This window comes from Echeneis naucrates, chromosome 17 (assembly GCF_900963305.1).
Source record: "Echeneis naucrates chromosome 17, fEcheNa1.1, whole genome shotgun sequence".
NCBI classification, from domain to species: Eukaryota; Metazoa; Chordata; class Actinopteri; order Carangiformes; family Echeneidae; genus Echeneis; species Echeneis naucrates.
The window spans coordinates 16,286,380-16,307,638 of NC_042527.1; the positions used below are offsets into that span (position 1 = coordinate 16,286,380).

The window sequence follows — 21,259 nt, forward strand, 5'->3', positions numbered from 1 at the left end:
CCCCGACACTGACGATGACAACAACAACTACTCCAGGCCCCAACGTGACAGAGATGAATGCACCCGATCAGGGAAGCGCCATCTCAGAAAAGGAAGGTGAAGACTCAGATCGGTGCAGAATACTAACCGACACCAAGCTTCAACGACATGTGACGTCATAAAACAGAAAAAAAAAAAAAAAACACGCTATTTGCATGCATTGACTTATACAGTTCCTTGTCCATTGTTCTGCAAGTCAACACCCACACCATAGTTTTCAATCTTTGTTGTGTTACCAACATTTAAATCCACACCAGCAATTACTAATGAGTTCATACAAGCAACAAGGACTGTATCAAACTATATTAAACCGTCAAACTGAGGAACTTCAGCCTAAATTAAGAGCCTCTGTACTTTTTATTAAGCGCATCGCTCACTAAGATCATTTTGTGGTTAGTTTTTCCAGGTTCCTTTTAAGGCAGTGATGAAACAACAGCACATTCAGGCGTTTTGTGTTGAGATCATATTAGACCCCAGAAAATGCCAAATAGGACTTCAGCGGTGCGCTGGTTGGTAATTAAAATTCCACGGGCATGACAAGGGTAGTATTTAGTTTCTTATGAAAGAAGGTTTTTGCTGAAGGCCCAGAAGAGAAGAATCTGAGTAAGAACAAATTAGGTGCTTTTGAAAATGTTCAATGTTTCCACACTCTCTTTTTGATATGACAGATTAAAAGAGCAGAATTGACTCCAGGATATACAAAAAAAAAAAACAAAAACCTGAACTTAAAAGTTTGATTTATGTGTGATTTTTAAAATATGAGCAGGACTGCTTCACACTCATTTCAGGACGTCATGCAAAAATAATTAGCAATAAATAATTACTGGTGTAATAGATGTACGTCGATGTACGGCTAAATTAACGACTGTTGTCATTTTTGGAATAATTAAAAAAATCAATTTCTGGAATCTAATTATTTACGAAAAAAAACATCAAAAACATCAATCACAGGTTCCAACAGGCCAAGGTGGCATCTTGCTTCTAAAACCTACAGATTTTCATAACAGAGAAAAGGAACTAGTTTCAATGAAACGCCCCAAACTTTGCACAAGGTCATTTGGGGGTTTATCAATCACCTAAAGACAAAAATGCAGAAATAACACTCAATGCAGCATCCTGCATACAGCTGACATATCAATTTGGGGAAATTTTGAACCAACCAATTTGAACCAATATGCAAATTCAAGTTTGTACAATCAAAAGCAACTTCTGATGTTTGTGGTTCATAACGGTTGTTCCCAAGCAGCTACTTCATTTTTTCCCCATTGGATCCGTTTTGGACCTGCTGCAACAAGTTCAACCAACTGCGTGAAAGGCTGCATCAGTGACTCACTCACTGTTACCACCTTTTTTAATGCATTCATTCAACCTTCGGAAATTATGGCTCAAAGTCATCTATTCGGCTTGCTGGAATCTTGATACTGTATTTTTCTGGTAGTCAAAGAGCGTGGGACATTTGGGCCGAAATGTTCACTTAAATCCTCAATAAAATCTAATTACTGACTACAGACCTACAACATTGATTAGTCATGCTATGACTCAAACAGCTCCAAGCTTTGTTCACAAAAGGCAATCTAGACGAAAATCTGAATGAAACGGTGCAAATAATGAGAGAAAACATGGATTGATTGTTTTTATGTCCTGCAGCCACAAAGAAAATGGATTCCTTAAGAGCTGACTTAATTTGAGAGTAAATAAATAAATCAATTTAAATAGCAATCCTTCTCTTTTTCCAGCATATCACAGCGGAAGTTTATTCTTCAGTTTGTTGTTTAAATAATTTCAGTGCTCAAAAGATCAACTCTGATATATGTTGATATATGGGAAGAAAATTAATCTGCTGCCATTTTAATCTCAAATTCTCAAATCATTCACAGACTTTACTGTTCTTCTTTCTATTATATGAATAGCGCTGGTAAACCAAATTTTTTGGGTTTTTGTGTTCAGTCAGATTAAATAAGAAATCAGAATTTCCTTTTGTAACAACTTCTTTAGACTGGTGGTCAGATAAAAAAAACTCTCACCTCCATGAACTTCTATTTATTTTATTTATTTATTACTGAGCTCTGACATGGAAGATTAATAGATAACAACAATTATGGTTCATTGCAGCCCTTAAGCAAAAAAAACAGATTAAATCTTATATATGACATTTACTTTGACTGGAGAGGACATTTTTCTTTTTTATTATTTTCATTTCAAAGCAAATGACGGCATGACCATAGGAGCAGCACAAACAAGTTTCAACTCATTTAACTGAATTAGAGTGGACACACGCAGATATTAGGCAGGACCCAAAACGAATTAAGACAAATAAAAAAACTGTCGTCAGTCTCATTCAAATCAAAGCCAAGTTAAATGCGCAAAGGGAAGGGAAAAAAAAAAAAAATCAATACTGTGGCCTAAACGTGATAAATAAAGCTGTGGCTGATGACCTGGGGTTATTTGTCTCATTTTTTCCTCAGTAACGCTTTGTCAGCTGGTCTGACTCAGTGGCAGCAAGGCTCGGCTCAGACGACATGGGCAGCAACATAAACCGTAAACAATTTCATTAGCCGGCTCTGGCCTCTGTTAATAGGACGAAAACACACAAACAACATGGGAAGGCACTTTTTGTGTTTGATGTCACCCTGCCACCGCTGTCATCTAAAGGCAGGATATCCAGTTCGTCCGTGACTGGAATAGAAATGATAAACATTTTGCACTCATTTATACGCAATTACAGTGCAGATCCTGACGCACACCTTGGCCTTGAACCTTCGTTTCCTTCCAGGGCTCAGTGTCTGGCTGAAACAATGACTATCTTTGTGGGTGACTTTGACGACACATCATGATATCAGAGGCATTTATATCATTAATGCGACATCGCATTGCCCTCTGTCTCCTTTAATTTTACCAACGCAATTCATTTTCAGTGCAGCAGCCTCAGAAATCTGAGCAGGGAGAAACTGACTGCAACATCAGAATCACCGAAAAAGGTTCCTTCAATCCACCTCTACAATAAAATTTGACTTTATTCGATGTAGCCAATGATTTAGGGCTTCCTCCTCCTTATTTCTGCTTTTTTCTAGCTACAGCAGGAACAAAATGTTCTGAGAAATAAAAATAATAACAGGGAAATGAATCAGACCACTGACAACTTTGAAAGAGTAACCTACCATCACACTTTAACATTGTCAACTTCTGACAAACAGCTGTATGGGAGAAAAAGAAAAACGATCCAAACTAATGCAACCTTAATCAAACTTGGTGCCCTACATCACCCACAACTCACAAATTGGCTGCTGACAGTTCGACCAGAGATTTCTTTCATTTTAAAAAGCATTGTAGGTTTTTTGTGTGTTTTTATTTACTTCTCTCTCGAAAAAACCAAACCAACAACCAACCAAAATGTCATAATGTTATGTTGATTAGAGGTGATGTTAATTAGTAGAGATGTTTTCCAGAGAACAGTGCACATCACAACAAAAATGTCACAAATTGAAGAGAAACTATTCTGGACGACAATTTCAAATTATTTTGTGTATTTTTTTCTCCAACTTGTTAAATCCCAGACAAAAACATTTACAATTTCCATGAATCAACCTCTTCCATCAGAATTACAGTTTCAGAGGATTCAGAATATAGTGGTTTTCATTTTCTTCATTTGAAGACCTCTTAGTTTCATTTAATTCATTTTGTGGAGTAAGGTGTTGTGCTATTAGACAATAGCGATTTAAGGTTAAGTCTCACAAACCATCTTACTTCCTTGAAACATGACAAAATAAACTAATCAACATTGTGTAGAATGTGAGAGATTTAAAATTTAAAGAAGAGAAATTTAAATCTTCTTTGTCTCATCAAACCGGTGGCAAAAGAGCAGTGAGGTGTTGTAAATGGAACGGCCATGGTTTGTGTAAGTGCGTACAGCAGTGAAAAACGCCTGTCGGCCCAGCTTTAACAGATGCCTGAGATGTCTGGGATTCCATGGCAGTGGATCCAGTAGCTGAACAGTGAGGGTTTGCACGGCGCAGCTCGGCAAGACTGAGTGCCAGAGCACATAAGTCAGCGCAAAGGAAAGAAATCATAGTGTGTGTGTGGAGGGGTCTGGATTTAGGTTAATAGAATAGCAGTCTATGTAATGACCTGTGAAGAACGCAGAGCGTTAAGGTTGAAGTAAAAGGACTTGACAGATTTGCCCGATTTCATTTGTTTCTGCTTCCATGGCGGATTACAAAGCAAACTTTTAAACATAAGCAGGCCACAATTTAGAGTAGAAACTCAGATCTACTAATTTTGTGGTATGGTTTATATATATGGGATATCGATAGAAGAATTTTTTTTGCCATTTTTGTCATCATTTAGTTTATAAGCCAAGAACTGGGAAACACATGAGGCTGGATTGCATTTCAAGTTTTGCCTGGAATTCCAAAAAAAAATCAGTTTCAGCACAGATGCTTTATTTTTTCTTTTGCTTGGACAAAGTGTTTCAATATCTCAGGTCAAGACAAGACAGTTTTTTTCTGTCATCTTAGTACACTTTCTGCACAGGAATAGTTAAAAAAATTGTGTTTGAATGAGATTGGATCAAACACTGTGAGAGATGTCTGAATAAAATATTGCAGTCATGTAATAAAATCAGCACAAATGTGTGTTGGTCAAGGCATTTTACCGAATGACAATGAAGTAAGGTTTAATTTCATATAGAGGACAGAGAATAAATGGAGGGACCTGGACAAAAATAGAAACAGGAGGAACGAGTCACGTGATTGGAGAAGGACAAAGCTGGCTTGGCTTTCAAACTCAGTTCATGTTTTAGAGGTACTGCCACAGGCAATGAATAAACTCCAGCGGTCTGCCTAAATTGCTTCATACCAGGTCTGAGAGACATTAGAGAGAATCATTCAGGTAAAAAATGACCAACAGCAAAAGTTAACTGACAAAAACTACTGTAGTTTCTTTAAAGTTTCGTTATGGCAAGAGTCACTTCCATCTCAAAACAATGAAGCTTCGTCAATATCCTCCTAAACCATCCCTCTATTTCCCCATAGACGGCTTTACTAGCAGCTATGTTTGTCCTTTTTCCTGCCTCGCTGACCCCAACAGGTCACACTTTGGTATTCTATTCTCATAAAAGTGTCCGCTGCTATCGAGGCAGTGCTCCATGCCTCTGTGTCCATTCATAACCTCAGGGAGGAAGAAAACCAACAAAGACAGGAAACAATTGGGAAGAGCGCTCCATGAGCTTCTACAACCACCATTGTTCGGAGTGGAAAGGACTGCAGTGGCGCCAAGCATTGGCCATCGCGTGTGGGACCTGTAACAAGGTTGACATATAGCAGCGCTGGGGTCAGCGGCGGGACTGGTGACCTTGCTTTTCCTTCCGATACAGGTTGGGGGAATGACTAATGTGTTCATATTCACAATTACACTACAGTGTTACTCTCCTGTTTCCTAGCAGCAAGACTAAATAATAGCCATCCACTCCTTCTGCACACGCACACAGAGGTTATGTCCCTGTGTGATTTATATCTGTTTTTCTCTCTCTCACACACACACACACACACACACACACACACACACACACACACACACACACACACACACAAACAATAACCAAAGACAAATCTCAAACAGTGGTGTGGTGTAATTAAAGAGCAAATTTGGGATCTACATATCAAAAAGTGCGGAAATGAATCATCACTTTACCCATCTTAACTGCAATTGATATCAATATTACAGCTGCAATGGCCTCTATCAGAAGCACCACTGTCCACCCGTTGTCCACCAGCTGAAGCGGGGCATGCTACACATGAGGAAAGGACCAACCAATCAGAAGATGAGGTGTTTGCTACCAGCAGTTCTCCACCCATAGGAGCTAATTAAATATGTAGCAGATCTAAACACTGGTAAAAACTATGGCATTGTCTGAGGATGAGACCCAACCTCCTCCCATGTGTGTCTCCGCTCCAACAAAGAGGAAATAATTACATTTGCTTTTAATAATGAGTGCAAATGTTAGCCACCTGGGAAATACATGCTCATTCACCGTATGTGCCCCTGAGCTTGGAGAAGCTCCTGTAACAGACACTGATATGCAAACAGAAAAACACCTACCGGATCTGATTATTCACCAGATTAACTCCAGATTACCTCACACCTTTTAAAGTTTGTTTTGTTTGGGGTTTTTTTTTTTTTTTACAAATTCATTCAAGTCAAGTCAAGATTTCACAATCATACCAGCCACAGTATGTTGGAAAACCTTTTGTCACAATATCAAATTATTATAGCGCCAGTAACACAAACACCTGAGGCTCAACAAAGAGAATGTGAAGGTCACAATGTGCAAAACTCAAAGTCAGCAACAACGTTGTCAGTTAAGTGTCATTCAAGAGAAAAAAAATGTAGAAGCTCAGTCAGTGCCGTAAAGACTTTTTAGTGCCTTCCAATGAGTTTTTCAAGAAAAATACATTAAATGCATTATTTCCTAAATTTTAAATGAAAGATGAATTTACATATGCAAGATTAGCCTATTAGCCTATAGGACTTGAACCAGACTATGAACCACAATGGCCCCAGAATCTCTTCCATTTCATTCCCCATCTCTGTCCCTCCATTTTTATTTACTACAAAGATCAAATATGTCCCATAATTCTTAGTAAAAATAAAAATAAGAGAAACATTTGATTGACTGATGGACATTCTGTCCATGCAGCTCAGCAGTGGAAAATATACCACGTCAAAAGGGAAGTCCCTCGTTTCTTCTTGAGTCACAGTCAATTTTTTCCAACTCAACTTACTTCCTGATCGCTAAAAAAGTTGTTCCACTAAACAGCCATCAGCAAATGCCCATTATCTTTCACGGTCTCTGAGACCATTAAAAGAAAATGGATAAGATGGTAATTGTCACCACCAAATAATTCCTGTCATAATTTCAACTAAAATTTTAAAAGGAAATAAGATCTTTAAAAAACTGTTTATATAACAGACTTTAGACATGTTTTTAAAAGCTGTTCATTATTACCAGTAACAGGGTTAAGTTTGTTTGTTTGTTTTTAAACAGGCTTTGATAAGTCTCACAATCATGAAACAAACAAGAAAACAGACAGGGAGAAAAACATTTCAGATGCAGCACTGGGTGTCCGTGGACCAGTTTACATGTTTGCAGTCATCATGCACAGTCTACAAGTATGCTTTGCATGGTCATACAGTTTGGGCTGTCTATGCACTCCAAACAGAGGCAGAGGAGACGCTGATGCCTGAGCTGCAGAAGGTGGAGGAGACGGACAAAAGCGGGAGAAGGCAGGTGAGAAAGCACCAGCGTAACTGAGAAGGACATCAGTGGGTGCTGCCGTTCAGTTTCAGAGACCACAACTTCTCAGGAAAACAAACCACTAAATGTGGTTTTCCCGGCTGAGCCAAATGTCTCATAGGCACCTCTCAACCCATGTAGGGTGGTAAGTGAGGAGCTGTTTCACTGAGTGCTGAATATTTAGGATAAAAGTAGATGATAATCCAAAGAACATTAACATATGATAACAGATCATTTCAGTAGCTTTGCAAAAATTGTACACAGTGAAGGTAAAGAAGCTGATAAAAAAAAAATATTTCAAATGTCATTATTAGAAATGTAATTGTATTATTAAATATTATATTTGTATTGCCAAGTATTTGTACTTGGTCTGAAATAAAATAAAAATAAAAATTGGACGATACATCAGTGAATAAATTTGAAAAATGGTGCTGCTGCTTCACAGGATGATGCCATGTATTTGCTACAACTACAGCTGTTGATATGTTGTGTTCTTGTGTGCCTGTAGCCAAATCTAATCAGCTTTGATAATGAGCATCTCCTGTAACCTTGCTTTGCCACTTTACACGCTAAACGAACTCACCCAATTTGGTGTAAAAAGGACAGGGAAATTAGTGGTGGCTGCTCCAGGAGAAGCTCAAATTACCACCCCTGTTATAGAATCATGGAAGGGAAATGGGTTGTGACTCCAAACATGGGCGCTAAGCCAAGCCTCATGGTTCTGCAGCTTTGTTTTCTGCTGGTGGGCAAACGAAGAAAGTGTGCATGACCTACAGCCACCCCTGGCATCTACTGCACTTGACCACTGCCTATTCTTGACAATACAAAGGTTTGGAAATGCTGTTTTTACTATCAAATCCAGCTTCTAGACCAGTGCTGCACAAAGGTTATGCAATTATTGTTACCGTTTTGTGTTATGCACAATTATCATTGTATATTATGTGTAGCACCAGGAGAGAGCAAGGACTTGTGCCTGTGTGTGTGTATAAGGTTAGTGCACTCAAGGTAACTTAATTATAGTATAACAACTTTTTAAATAGAGCCTGTGGTGAAACGACCCTCAAGTTAAATTATACCAGCAACTGGAAAAATCATATTTGGCCTCACTCCAGGCAAAATAAAAAAAGAGAAAAAAAAAAAAAAAAACAACACATTTACTGTAGTAGGATCAGAGATTACTGTAAGCAGAATCTGGTCAGTACGTGAAAACATTGGTGCATGACAACATTTAATTGTACAATTACAGACAACATGTCATTCTTACTGAAGGAATCTATTATTAGATTGAGCCTTGAGACAGTTCATTTGGAGGAGTCTGATGCCAAGGAGCCTGTACAGATGTGGCTCAGTCAGGGTAAAAGATCTTCATAGGCCAACTACAAGTCCTGGTCTTCCAGGGAACTTTGCCCTAGTGCCCCCCAGGGGGATGTGCTCTACAGGGAGGGGTCAAAGACCTGATTATTTGTGTCATTTATGTTATGTTGTCTTACGTTTCAATTATCCTACGTATCTTATATTCCAGTATTTGGTGTCTTTACTTCAAGTAACTTAATTTTGTCTCTTCAATACTACTACAGATTAGTTTTAAGTTTTTTGTTTTTTTTTCCCATTACCAGAGTATTTTTCAGTAATGCAGTTTTAAAACGGAAGCTTTGCATGCCAAATATGTTGTGCTTCTAAATGTTTCAGTGGGCAGCACCTTTGCCTCTAGAGGAAAAAGTAAACAAGAACTTGGTGAAAAGTTTTCCTTAAAAAAATCATTACAGCAGCAGCAGAGCAACAGAAGAGAAAGAATGCGCCGGCCAGCTTGCTTTCAGAACTACGGTGGGTCTATAAAAAGCGCCAACAACATACATTTGAAGAGGACACTGAATGCCTTGCACTCTGTCCTGTGGTTCGAGCTGGGGATTAACGGGTCTTTTCATGCTTTAGTGAAAGTAGGCAAAAAACCGCAGATCCCAGACCACAAGACCACAGGCCCTGCCTCTGCTGAATGCAAGTCTATGACTGCAGATCCGTGCCAGTCAGCATCTGGTGTTGATTCATCGGCAGAAAACGGCACACAATTAAGAAATCATATCTATTGTACAGCTTTAATACAACATTTCCGCCGTGACATTCACCACATTACCACTGTTTGACAATAGGCCTTTTGGGCCCACTCTCCAAATATCTTCAAGGATTTGTAAAGACTGTGAGCAAATATTCCAAGCAAATAAATGAAAATGTAACGCTAACCCTAACCCAAGGAGACTGAAGTGTGTAGTAATAAGTATTGCTCAGCTCTGCAGAAGATGCTGCTAACCCCACGCCAAACAAGCATCAATAGAAGCATGAGGAGAAAGATCTGCTGTTTCAAAAGAACCCTTAAGCTGATGTACACAGTGCTGCCTTATGGTGAGCCTGAAGGTGTTCAGATATCAACCATGTGCAAAATTCTTCTCTGCACTTGAACTTGGACCTTTTTGCCAGTGTGAAATGGGTGGGCTTGTTGTTTTACAATATAGGCCAGAACATAGAGGGAACAGCTCTCGTCATACAAGCTTGGCCATGATGCACAAAGTGTCTGTCAGCATGAGCAAATGACAGCACTGCAGCGTAATGAGAGCAAATTTTAATTGACTAACTAGCAAAGCGTTGCATCACATGAGAGTACGTTTCATGCTGCATTGACACAAAACTTGGCCTATTTAACTAAACCTGAGCATAATACATGACACATGACATTTCATTACTAAAAAGGGACACGACTACCTTGTGTGTGTGTGTGTGTGTGTGTGTGTGTGTGTGTGTGTGTGTGGGGGGGGGGGGGGGGGGGTTATAATAGTAAATTTCAACCGTAATTTATTATTAATTCTGAAACAATTTTTTATTATGTTGTTTTAAACAGTGACCCACTCTGGTTTTATTTGGTCCAAATGGAGAGTTTCATTCTGTAAACGTTGGACCAGTTAGATGTGTGGTTACAGCAAAAGGGAACGGAAATAATGATGTGTTGATGGAAAGTAGCACAGAAGACCTGCTCAAGCGGCTGGTGTGAACTGACAAACACCTAATCTCACAATTATATAAAGAAATAATTCTAAAAAATTTTCTAATTTTAAGCAAATCAAATCGTAGTTCAAATGAAATGTAGTCTGGAATTTAGTCCTGATCCAAGATGGTAAAACAATGTATCATTCTGGCCATAAGAGGCTGCTCTTACATTTCAGCCACTCAATTAAAGAAATGCTCCATGAAATGATTTTAAAAAAATGACATCAAGCTGATGTAGACTGGCAAAAACAAATGACTGACAGTGGTATGTGCTATGATGGTTTGAATTAGTTCTGGGTTGCATTGCTGTTGTATGGAGGTACCATGGCTTCCAGTTGTACAGACATTAATAACATAGGTCAAATATTATTTCACAAACGTTACAGCATTATAACAAAAGGCTACTCACTTCTCTGACAGTGGTTCTGGCTCCAGCAACGTTCACTGAAGTGTCCGTTGATGGTTGTGGTCTGACAGGTGGTCTTTCCGATGGCTGCCCCTGGGCAAACGTCTCCACACTCTCTGTCGTTCTTGTTGGCCATGATGTAGTTATCTTCCATCGAATCAAGGATCTTGGACCAATCTAGAGTGGACAGATAGCAGAGATCGGGGTTCTTCTCAATTCTCACAGCTCCTCGAGTGATGTTCATCAAGCTATGGAGGCCGATCTCTCGCAGCTGGAGCATCTCGAACACCACAAGGGCATAGTTGAAGAATAAGTTGTTGCCTCTGATGACTGTTAGGTTGGGGAAGAGGTCGCTGAGGCTCTCTAGGCCGTAAACCCTGAAGAGCAGCAGATAGTCCGTGACCACTCTCAGCTTGGGGAAAGTGAGGCCTCGGAAGTCCTCTGGCTTGGTCCTGAACATGAGTAAGATTTTCAGGTGGCCTTCAATCACAGTGCAGTTCTCGAGTGTCTGCAGGTTGGTCACATTGTTCCGGATGTCCTTGTTTGAACAGACTGAAGAGAAAAAGCAGAAAAATGCAGGTTCATTAGAAACAAAAAATTTAGTAAAACTAAAAATCCAGACAAAACAGTGGATAGATTTGGATGTACAGTAACTGAGCACTATTGCGATGTGAACAGGAAATATTACAACAACGATGCAAGAAATCCCAAAGAGCAGTTGCTGGCAGATTACAGCTGCTGAATGTGACTGACACATTAGGCAAGACGTCTGCTCTGTAAACTGGAAAAACAGGGTTGAAGAAGTCAGACACAGTCACTGATAAAAATAGATCTTTTGGTAATTAGAGGGAATATTTTACTGAAAAATATGTGGTTGTGTCTCTGCTTTTGACGAATACCAGACCATCTTCGCAGGCATTTTGTTTAGCAACCACATATCTGGCAGCAAGCCACTGTCAAATATGGAGTGCTGTCATCGACATAAGGCTGTGCTCATCCCTGGTTACACTCTGTTGATTTGTGGAGTTGCTTCTGTAACTTAAGACCATAAAAAACATTAGCTAATGCATTAAAAATATTTGTCTGGGGGAGGGTAGGGGGGGTCTAATGCCTTTGTATTACACCAGTAGTAGATTTGTGGTTTTGTCAGTCCTCACCCAGACACTTGAACCGGTCAGAGGAAAAATCCTATGCTGTTGCACAAAGAGGTAAGATATCGACTGTCTGTCAATTCACATTTAGGTATCATACGCAGAAAAAAAATGTGAAATAAGTGAAAGTGAAGTGAAATAATTCATTTTAATTTCAACTAATTGTTTCAGCTCCTGAAGCTTGTCAACTGCATTGTAGTGCCTTAATGAGGATTTTCTCGGCTCTATCTCTCTCTCCTGGACGTGCACGCTGTGTGACATAACGCAAGTAATGATGCTCATAAAAACCTTTTGCTTTGCAGGTGCACCCTGGCACATTCCAGCCCTGGTTTTACAGTTCACAGGTCATGGGTGCAGCTGGAGGTGTGCTGCCTGGTGGGAGGATTGTATTTATTTACCAAGCGGCCCACTGTTGAGATGGGCGCGCATCAGGCCAACTGGTCAGCCATGTGGGGAAGAGGTGTAACAGCTAGGTGTGCGCCTCTTTATGGCAGCAGCTCATTTGACACTTTCTGGTGCATAACAGTACAAACAACAAGATATTCACTCCTTGACCTTAACCTGAAAGCTCATTTTACAGCAGTTATCTAAGAGCTCAGTCTGCAGCTTTGAAGGTTGTTTAAAATAAAGGCTGAATGTCAAAACAAAGGCAAAATTAAATTTTGGCCTGAGTTTTTAAACTACATGTAGACCTGCATCGCCTTTTGAAGTCTTGGGTGTATTGTGGAACTGTTAAAATAAATGGCACGCCATCAGAGACATACTTTCAACGCATCCACCTGCAAACGAAACATTTCCCGTAACTGACTTGACTGGGATGTGCAGCAAAAGCAGCTGCACACTACTCGCACACCCTAAACACTGTCAAACAAAACTGTGAAATGAACAAAAATGTGGGCAGCGTACAGATACGGAGGGTGGTGTTTCTGCTGTAAAGTCAGCCAGCAGAGTACTGAGTGACCCCGTGGAGAAGGCGAATCATAACAGGGTGCTGAGTCTAGGCTCCTATCAGTGTACACTTTCAACCAGTATTTTTAGCACCACATTCCCAATAGAGAATCTAATACACTCCAGCCGTAACGATAGTGGCTCACATTGGAAACTAGAACATGGCAACCCTGGTGTGTAAGTGAGGAATTTTAGAGCAGCAGCAGAGAAAAAAAACTGGCTGCGCTAACTTGTCCATGCTTGAGTACTTAGTTTAGGAACAAAATTTGACAGAAATGTGATCTTGAAAAAAAAAAAAAAGTTTTTTTGTTTCTTCAGAGAGAGCCACTGAAGCTTAGTATGTCATGTCACACAAATCAAACAAGCCAGGTGCTTCCCTGAATTTAAAAGCTCCCTGTAATGTTGAGAAAAAAAGAAAATCCTAAATCCTAAAGGTTACTGGTCAACCGAGACTCCAGCCCTTTATACATGAGCCTGACAGCCAAGTACAGTAACGGTGCTCTGAATTGTCAATTAGATTCATTAGATTGACCGATCTATCAATCTCCACCATTACTCACTCCTCTAAGACAGATGAACTTTTGGAGATTAATTAAAAAAGGAGCAATAAGATTGCTTCACATTTCAGCCAAAGAAATAAAAACTATCACAGAAAACCACAACAGTTTCTTCATGGCAAATGAAGCCCAACTCAAAGTCAAACTCAAAATAACATGGCCGTTTTCATCAGAGGTGATTTTTAACTTTAAACAAGCACGTAAGATAACTCCTAACATTGCTTGGATTAAATCACAACCAGAACCTATTTGGCATTTGAGTTTAAACAGCTTTGTCAAAGCCAATTTAAGTGTAAGAAGGGATGAAGGGATGCAAAAGAATGACAATGAATTCAATTATGTCTTAATTATGTCTTAGCAGGTTGTTGCTTCCTGCTGTATATTTGGGTTGACAGTGATAAAAAGATAAAAACAAGACAGGTATTATCTTTTAACTTTATGGTCTGATTTACATGCATATAATTATATTACAATTATTGGCTATATATCTTATCTAAAGAATGGACCTTACTTAAAGTTATACATTTATGCGGACATGCGAAGGTTCAGACTGTATGGATTTTCTATGCATCAGTTAGATTTTTGCATATGATCAGATCACAACCTGTGATCACAGAACAAACTCCTCCACACCGTCAAATTTTGAACAGACTCCTGATTTCTTTGACCCTGATGCAACAACCATGTTCTAATATTATGGCACGATGCAAACAAGTAGTAAACAAGATCACATGATACCAAATGATAAAGGCAATTCCAATGATGACATGTTGTCCTCACAGTAAATCTGGTGAGATACCATTGTGAATGCCTTGTACAAGTCAGGTCTAAGTCATGAGTTTGTCCTAAATTTAAATCAACATAGCACTCAACTCTAACCATGATGTGCTGAATGCTGTGCATATCGCCATCTGACCACTTTGTTGCCATGGGCAAATCCACAACGCTCTGACCACAGCAAATGTCAACATGTTCTGATTGACTACTCATTTTGTTTAATACACATTGCCCTGCAGAGGCAGACTAACCCGGTTGGTCGAATTTGGGGTAAAGTTCCAGTGATTGGATAAAATTGCAAGGGCGCGCAAATATCGCAGGGACCGGCTGAATGTGCATTGATTGTTGCATTCGCGACGTCGCAAATTCCTGGAGAGACTGATTACTGCTGGCCGTCAGAGAGAACTGAGGCATCAATAAGAAACACAAACACTCGCTGGACTGATTGCAACACTTCCCTTTTGAAGGTTTCGCTACTCTGTTGTTTTCCACCCTCAGCTCAAACTAACCACAGAGCCACAAAATGCCGAGGTCACCAAGACACATGCACAGTGCTGACTTGTGATGTAACCCACTCCAAGAAGGGCTGCAAAGACTTATCATTACAACAATTGCAAGAAATACTGTCAAAGCTAAAAAAATAAATAAATCTAATAACTTCCAACTCTGAATTGGAGAAATACCGACATAATGCAAAATAAGCTCCTGTTTTAAAAGGTAACGTAAAGTCAAACAAGCCAAAGCTGACAACTGTTGTACCTCAAGGCTGTGTCTAACAAGTCTAATAAGCCTACAAGTTAACTTAGAAAAAGTGCCATTAGAGTTAATTCAGCGATGTTTGTCATCTCTTCCTCGTCTCGGCTGCACAGGGTTGGACATTATAGCAGTTGGAAAGCGACATCGCTGGAGCCTTTGTAAATTGCTGAAGAGTAAAGGCCTCTTCTGTTGATGTCTTGCAAGTGCACAGTAGTTGGACATGATACCAAATATACCAGCTGTGTTTTTTTGTTTTTTTTTTTAAAGTGTGACAAGGTCGGCCTGGCACATTAAAAGAATCACACAAAACAGAAAACTGCGAAATAAAGTAATTCAGGCCCCTGCCTTTAAATAGAGCACAATCGAGTAAAACAGGGATTGCATAAACCCACAAAGTTCCCTCTTGGTATTGTGTGCGACTCGGGTGCCCACCAGCTGCCATTGCTCAAACATTATTCCCTTTTCTGGTTAGCAGAACAACCCATCGTATATAAAAATAAATATCAGAAGCCTGTCATTTTTCCCCTTCATTTTAAATTTAGGACATCTGTTACTTTGAAAACTCTGTGGAGTAACTGAAAAAACTAGCACAAGTGTCCATTCATTGGCTGTATCGGGATTGTCTCTTAAAAGCCCTTAAATTCATGCGGGCAAAAAAAAAAAGTGTTCGCAGTGAGGTAATCATTACCTTTAATGCGTGAGAGCACAATAACAAGCACATTTCCTTTTACCAGGAGTACAGTGTCAAGGGTAAAGATCTGTCACAACATAGCTTCCTTCTCAGACGCCTGTGTGGTTGGCATGAAAGATTGCAGGTGTGTCTGATAACTCCATCTTCAAGCTGTATATAATTTTCAAATGTGAACTTGTCAACCCGGTTTAGGCTGCCATTTCTGAGGATGACTAGAGCAAAAAAAAAAATCATTCTATTGTGCTCATGTCAAACACATTCATGACGTTGGCTCTTGGCACAGTAATTAGAGAGCGCGTGTGTGTGCAGTGTTTTTGGATAGTTGGTTGGTGTGTGACAGTTTCATCACCTTACAATGGCTCTCCTCATTGAGAGGCGTAAATCAAGGGCGCCAGGTCGTTGGGATAGCTGCCCATCTCTGAGACCTGCTGTGGCCCCACTGGGACTCAGCAACAGGCTGCGGCTGGCTTCAGGGAGAGCCCCTGCTGTTTGACAATCCTGATAACGCGCCACTTTATCATAGCGCAAAACAATATGCTGCAATCTGACAACCAAACCACCTGAGACCTCAGCACACAATCTGAGGTGAACCAAGCCGAAAGGTAGCCACAGGTTGGTTCTCTGAAGTTTTAGTATTACAGTCAAGGTTCGCAAGGCAACACATTTGGTTTTTGTTATTTTATGCTAATTAAGGAGGACATTAAAAACAGATGATTTTTAACCTGTTAGCAAAGTTGCATTTGATTCGTTTTCATGTAGTTGTTTATTTTTTGTGAGACAAAACATAACATATTATTTTGGATAACAACACAAGTTGCTATAATCAATCTAGACAAAAATAGCTAGTGATAACATTATTGAATTGAGTTTATTGTCAATTAAACAAATGTTGCCTAATAGCCAAACTTTCATTGAAAGAAACAACACTCTTTACAGTACATAAATCGCTGCAAAGCCAGCCAAAGACCAAAAACAAAACCTTACATCAATTAGGAAGTGAACCTGAACCCATATTGGAAATGGGCCTCAAAATGTTTTAAAAGCAGAACTGTTAGAGTCATATAGTGATACAAGTTGCAAGTCCTGCAGCAAATTAATCTTTTTGTCAAATTTTAAGTATGAAATTTAGCCTGTATGTAACAAAACTTGGGCTAACATCTTCAACTGCCAGCGGAATAAATCAACAATAATTAACATCGAATATAAGCTTCCATTATTAAGTGAGTTTTTCCATAAAGCTGAGCTGGACGGCAACCAACGAGTAGCTGAGAAGATTTCCTGACTTCGACACTGGTCAGTCCAACTTATGAAATCGGCCAGTGTGAGGCCCAGGTTTCACTCTTCCCCTCTGTGGTTCATGCTCAAATCTGAGAGGAGTAGGAGTGGAGGAGGGGGAAGCTGCAGAGCAATTACACAACTTGCTTTTGATTTATGTCTTGAAATTCTTGCTGAAACTAGTTTGATGACATCGATCCATTTTCCCCTTGCTAAAATCTGACAAAAGGTGGGAGAGTTTGCACTCTTTCTTTTTCGTCAGGGCACAAATTAAAATTCAACCACTGCCATGTGCTGAAGTAGAATGAGCTTTAAATCCATATAGTGCATACACATACAGTAGGCAAGCCTCTTATACTGAGGAGGAGGAGCAGCTCACGTAATGACACAGTTTGTTGTTGTATTTATCTGTCCATCCATTATTGTGAGAACACAAACTGTGACACAATTTTTTCTCAAAAAACAGGAAAGAAGAATGAATGGGATAAGAATATCAAAATCAATAATCTCCAAATAGTATTGTGGAGTCGTAGTAGTTACAATTCTTAAATAAAATGATTAAATGGTCTTCAGGATAGATGCAATGACTGGTATGACACTAGATGTATTTTCCACTTTTTTAATGATTGGTTAATCAAATTTTCAAGCGATAATCTTACAAACTTTATGTTTTCAGCTTCTGAAACATGACAAGTTATTTTATTGTCCTAAATTGTAATGAATGAATTAATCTTTTTTCATTAATTTTTTAACGGTATATTGGAGTATTACATTTATTTAATGTTAGGTTCGGATGCTTAATCAGGGAAAAGTATCAGCAAAGTAAATTGGATACAGCCCTACTTTAACTTTACTTTGACATAAAATTTGCTTTTATTCAGTTCAACTGCCTAAAAGCTGTTTCAATCAATTGTTGAGAATAAAATTCCCAGCAGGGTGCTAAAAAAAGACAGATGGACATGACACAAGTCAACAATCTTTCCACTAAGCAAAATCAAATACTATTTCAATATGTTACAGAGCCTAGATAGCAAAGACCCCCCCACAAAGAGTTGTTGGTGGACAAATAACTATCAATCAAAGTTAACTTTCACTGAATCATGGTAATATGAAAGGTTTTGACGTATGGGAAAACCTTTTTGTTTTGTTTTTTTTATCAGACTAATTTCTTGTTATTGTCTATTTATTATACAGCTGTTTAAACAAGTAAGTAGTCTCACTGGTTTGCTGCGCATTTCGTCATACGTATAACCAATATTTACCTAAAATAAAGGCATACAGCTTGTGCTTGTAGTCACCGTGGTGTCAGTGAAATGTTAGTACGTCTCTGAATGTGTGCAAATGTATTCATTCATTCTCATCACCCAAGCTGGATGGCTGGTGATCATAAAGAGATTGTCAGGAGCTGTAAAGAGGGCTTATTGTTACATTCCTGTACTGACCACAGCTTCAAGCCAAAGTTTCCTAATCTAAATAACAATCAATTAGTACTTCTAAATTCTCAGACTACTTACTAATTTGGGATAAAACTTCTTGTTTACAGTTCCTGCAGGCTCAAATAGGCGATAAGTGTTAACCTTTGTCCCTTCAATGCAGTGACTGTCTACAACTTTCTGCCTACATGCATTAATCAAAAAAGCTTCACAAAAACAACAAAACAAAAAAATCTGCATGGTAATACTGCAGCAGGTTGTCTGCAAAAGAACTAATTTGTTAACAGTATTATCTATTCTCACTATTTTGTCCAGCAAAGTCATTTTTATTCTGTGTTTTATACTGTTTTAGTTTTATGTGCTATTACTGCTATTATTTGCGTCTGATCTCTATCAAAATTAAAAATTAAAAAAATACATAAAAAATATTAATTTATTAATTCAATTTCCAGTTTCTTGACAAAAATAATATTTTGGATTACATAATTTATTTACTCAGTCGCAAAATTGTGCAAAAAAAAAAATTTTTTTTTTTTTTTTTTTAAACAAATGTGAGTTGTGTGCCTGCAATTTATGATTTGTGTGTCCTTAGTACACAGAATCATCTCCTCTCATAACAATCGGTGTTGTTTTGGTGTAAACAGACACTAAAACAGCGTTAACAGAGGGATCGGGATGATGATCGGTGGAACTTACTCTCTCCAGTAGCTCGATGACAGCTCATCACAAAGCAGACAGCGGTCAACACAAAACACAAAGTCCGGAGACACATCACTGACTCTGGATAGGACACCATCCAGCACCGGTCCGGGTCAGATGCACAATAATCCTCAGCGAGGACCGCAGTTCAAACTAGGCGAGAAACAGCTTCAGGAAATTGGTTTTGTTTTGCGGCGTGGCCCAACAAGTAAACAAAAATAAATAAAAGACATCCCGGAAGATGGGCGGAGGATCGAGTCCAACGTGTTCAGTCAAACACACAAGCTAGCGCTGCTAGTGCTGCTAAAGTTAGCCACCTCATGGAAAAGCAGCGTCACAAAAACATCGGCCCTGGACACGACTGCTCCCTTTTTATTTTTAAATGCATTAAGTTGGCCCAGTTGAGTTTGTCCCTGTCTGATCAAAACAGCAAAATAAATAAATCGGACTTGTCGACCGAGCGGATGCTAATGTTGTTGCTAACGCTGGAGTTAGCCGCTAGCTGCTAACTGCTAGCCTAGCCTGCTCCGCCGCTCGGTTCAGGCCACAGGCGAAGTTTACGCTGCTTCTCCTCCGACTCCCCTCCTCCTCAATTCAGTCCAACTTCACCAAACCTCAGACAGGCACTCAGCGGCTGATGCAAAAAAATAAAAAATAAAAATAAACAAAAACACACCCAGAGAGGAGGGAAAAGTGCATCCGTGGAAATCTGTGCAAAAATGTTAAAAACAAAAAGCGCCCGTTAACTTTAATTCAGAGGATTTGCTGCTGCTGACTCGGTGGTTGTGGCATGCGTGGCGTAACGTTAGCATGTCTTCACTTAAAAAAAAAGTCCTCCAGCGAGCTCAAATATTAATGCTGACTTTTCTATTTTTTCTTCATTATTATTATTATTTTTTAATTTCCCTGTCGACCTGCCTGCTCCGGCGCAGAGATTTCACTGAGGCTCTGTGGGGAAGCTGACGGACGGACTCCGTCGAGGCTCAGCAGCTCCACACTGTCCTTTTTATTATTACTTTTTTTTTTTTATTCAAGTGTGGACAAAAAAAAATGAATAAATAAATCAAAAAATGTAAAAAGAAGCCAAGAAAAAAAAAGTGATCCAAGTTGTTTTTACGCTCCGCGCGTGCTGGCTGCTACGACGACTCAGCGTGTTTCTGAATGAGAGAAAAGTGAGTGAGATAAACTTTTCTAATTTTGTTTTTGTTTGGTTGATTGTTTTTGTTTCGTTTCTTTTCTTCGTCCACAGACAGAGGTAGATTGTACAGTCTCCTGTAAGATCCCTTCTTCCCAGCCTCTCCGCCAGTAAACAAACCCTGCCAGCGAGCCAGATGGGCTTCAGGGGAAATACGGACTGGAGTTTATTGGATTACACAACAAAATGACCGGTTTAAAAAAAAATAAAATAAAAAAGTTATTTCTGCAGAGATTTAATTATAATGATTGCAACACAAAAAAATTAAAAACACACACAGCATAAATGTAAAAAAAAAAAAAAAAAAATACAACATATAGATTTAAGCGGTGTGGCGCAAACCATAATCTAATACAGAGAAATAAAATCGTGATAAATGAGTTTATATGGATAAAGAGGAAAGAAAAAGAAAATAGATGAGTTATTCATTATTTGTGGCAAATATTCCCTAGTTGAACTGAAAATTGTCTCTGATTTTTAAATAGTTGGGTGAAGTGGAGAGCAGAAAAGATGAGTCAGAGGTTTGATTTGTGGGATGAACAGCTCAATTATGTAAGTTGGTGCTTTGAAAACAAATTCATTTATCATTTTGAGATCATCCCTGTACCTCAGTGGTAACCAGTGCAGGGAGGCCAGGACAGGGGAGATGTCTTCTCTTCTTGGTGCCAGTGAGGAATGTTAGGGCTGACTGATCGATTCCTATACAGAGAATTATTGTTGTAGAGGTGAGAGCTAAATCAAACCGTAAGCCGATTTAAAGTCAGCAATGACAAATGAGTTTCATATTTCAATCAGAACCAAAATCATCTGGAACGATCTACAAGGCACCTTTCCTCTTTCTTGATATGTTTTTAATATTGCAATGCCGCAGCTTTTGATGTGTGCTGTCATTTCATTTGTTTACCTGTCTAATCTTTTCTATCTGTTCATCTTAACAAGGAATCCCAGACAGAAAAGTTGTTGTCTCACAACGTGACCTTTCTGGTTAGATGAACAGTAAACAGA

At 39.1% G+C, this 21,259-nt stretch overlaps 1 protein-coding gene across 2 annotated transcripts in view; it reads right to left on the minus strand.

The window, feature by feature from the left end:
• insra (insulin receptor a) overlaps positions 1-20,347 on the minus strand; it is a 41,820-nt gene extending 21,473 nt beyond the window's left edge. For both annotated transcript variants that reach the window (XM_029523963.1, XM_029523964.1), the window contains exons 1-2: positions 19,057-20,347; positions 10,776-11,324 (exon numbers count right to left, since the gene is read on the minus strand). In XM_029523963.1, coding sequence (XP_029379823.1) covers positions 10,776-11,324; positions 19,057-19,156 — 649 coding nt within the window. In that variant the 5' untranslated portion in view covers positions 19,157-20,347. The remainder of the gene's footprint in view (positions 1-10,775; positions 11,325-19,056) is intronic.
• Between the last annotated feature and the right edge of the window lie 912 nt (positions 20,348-21,259).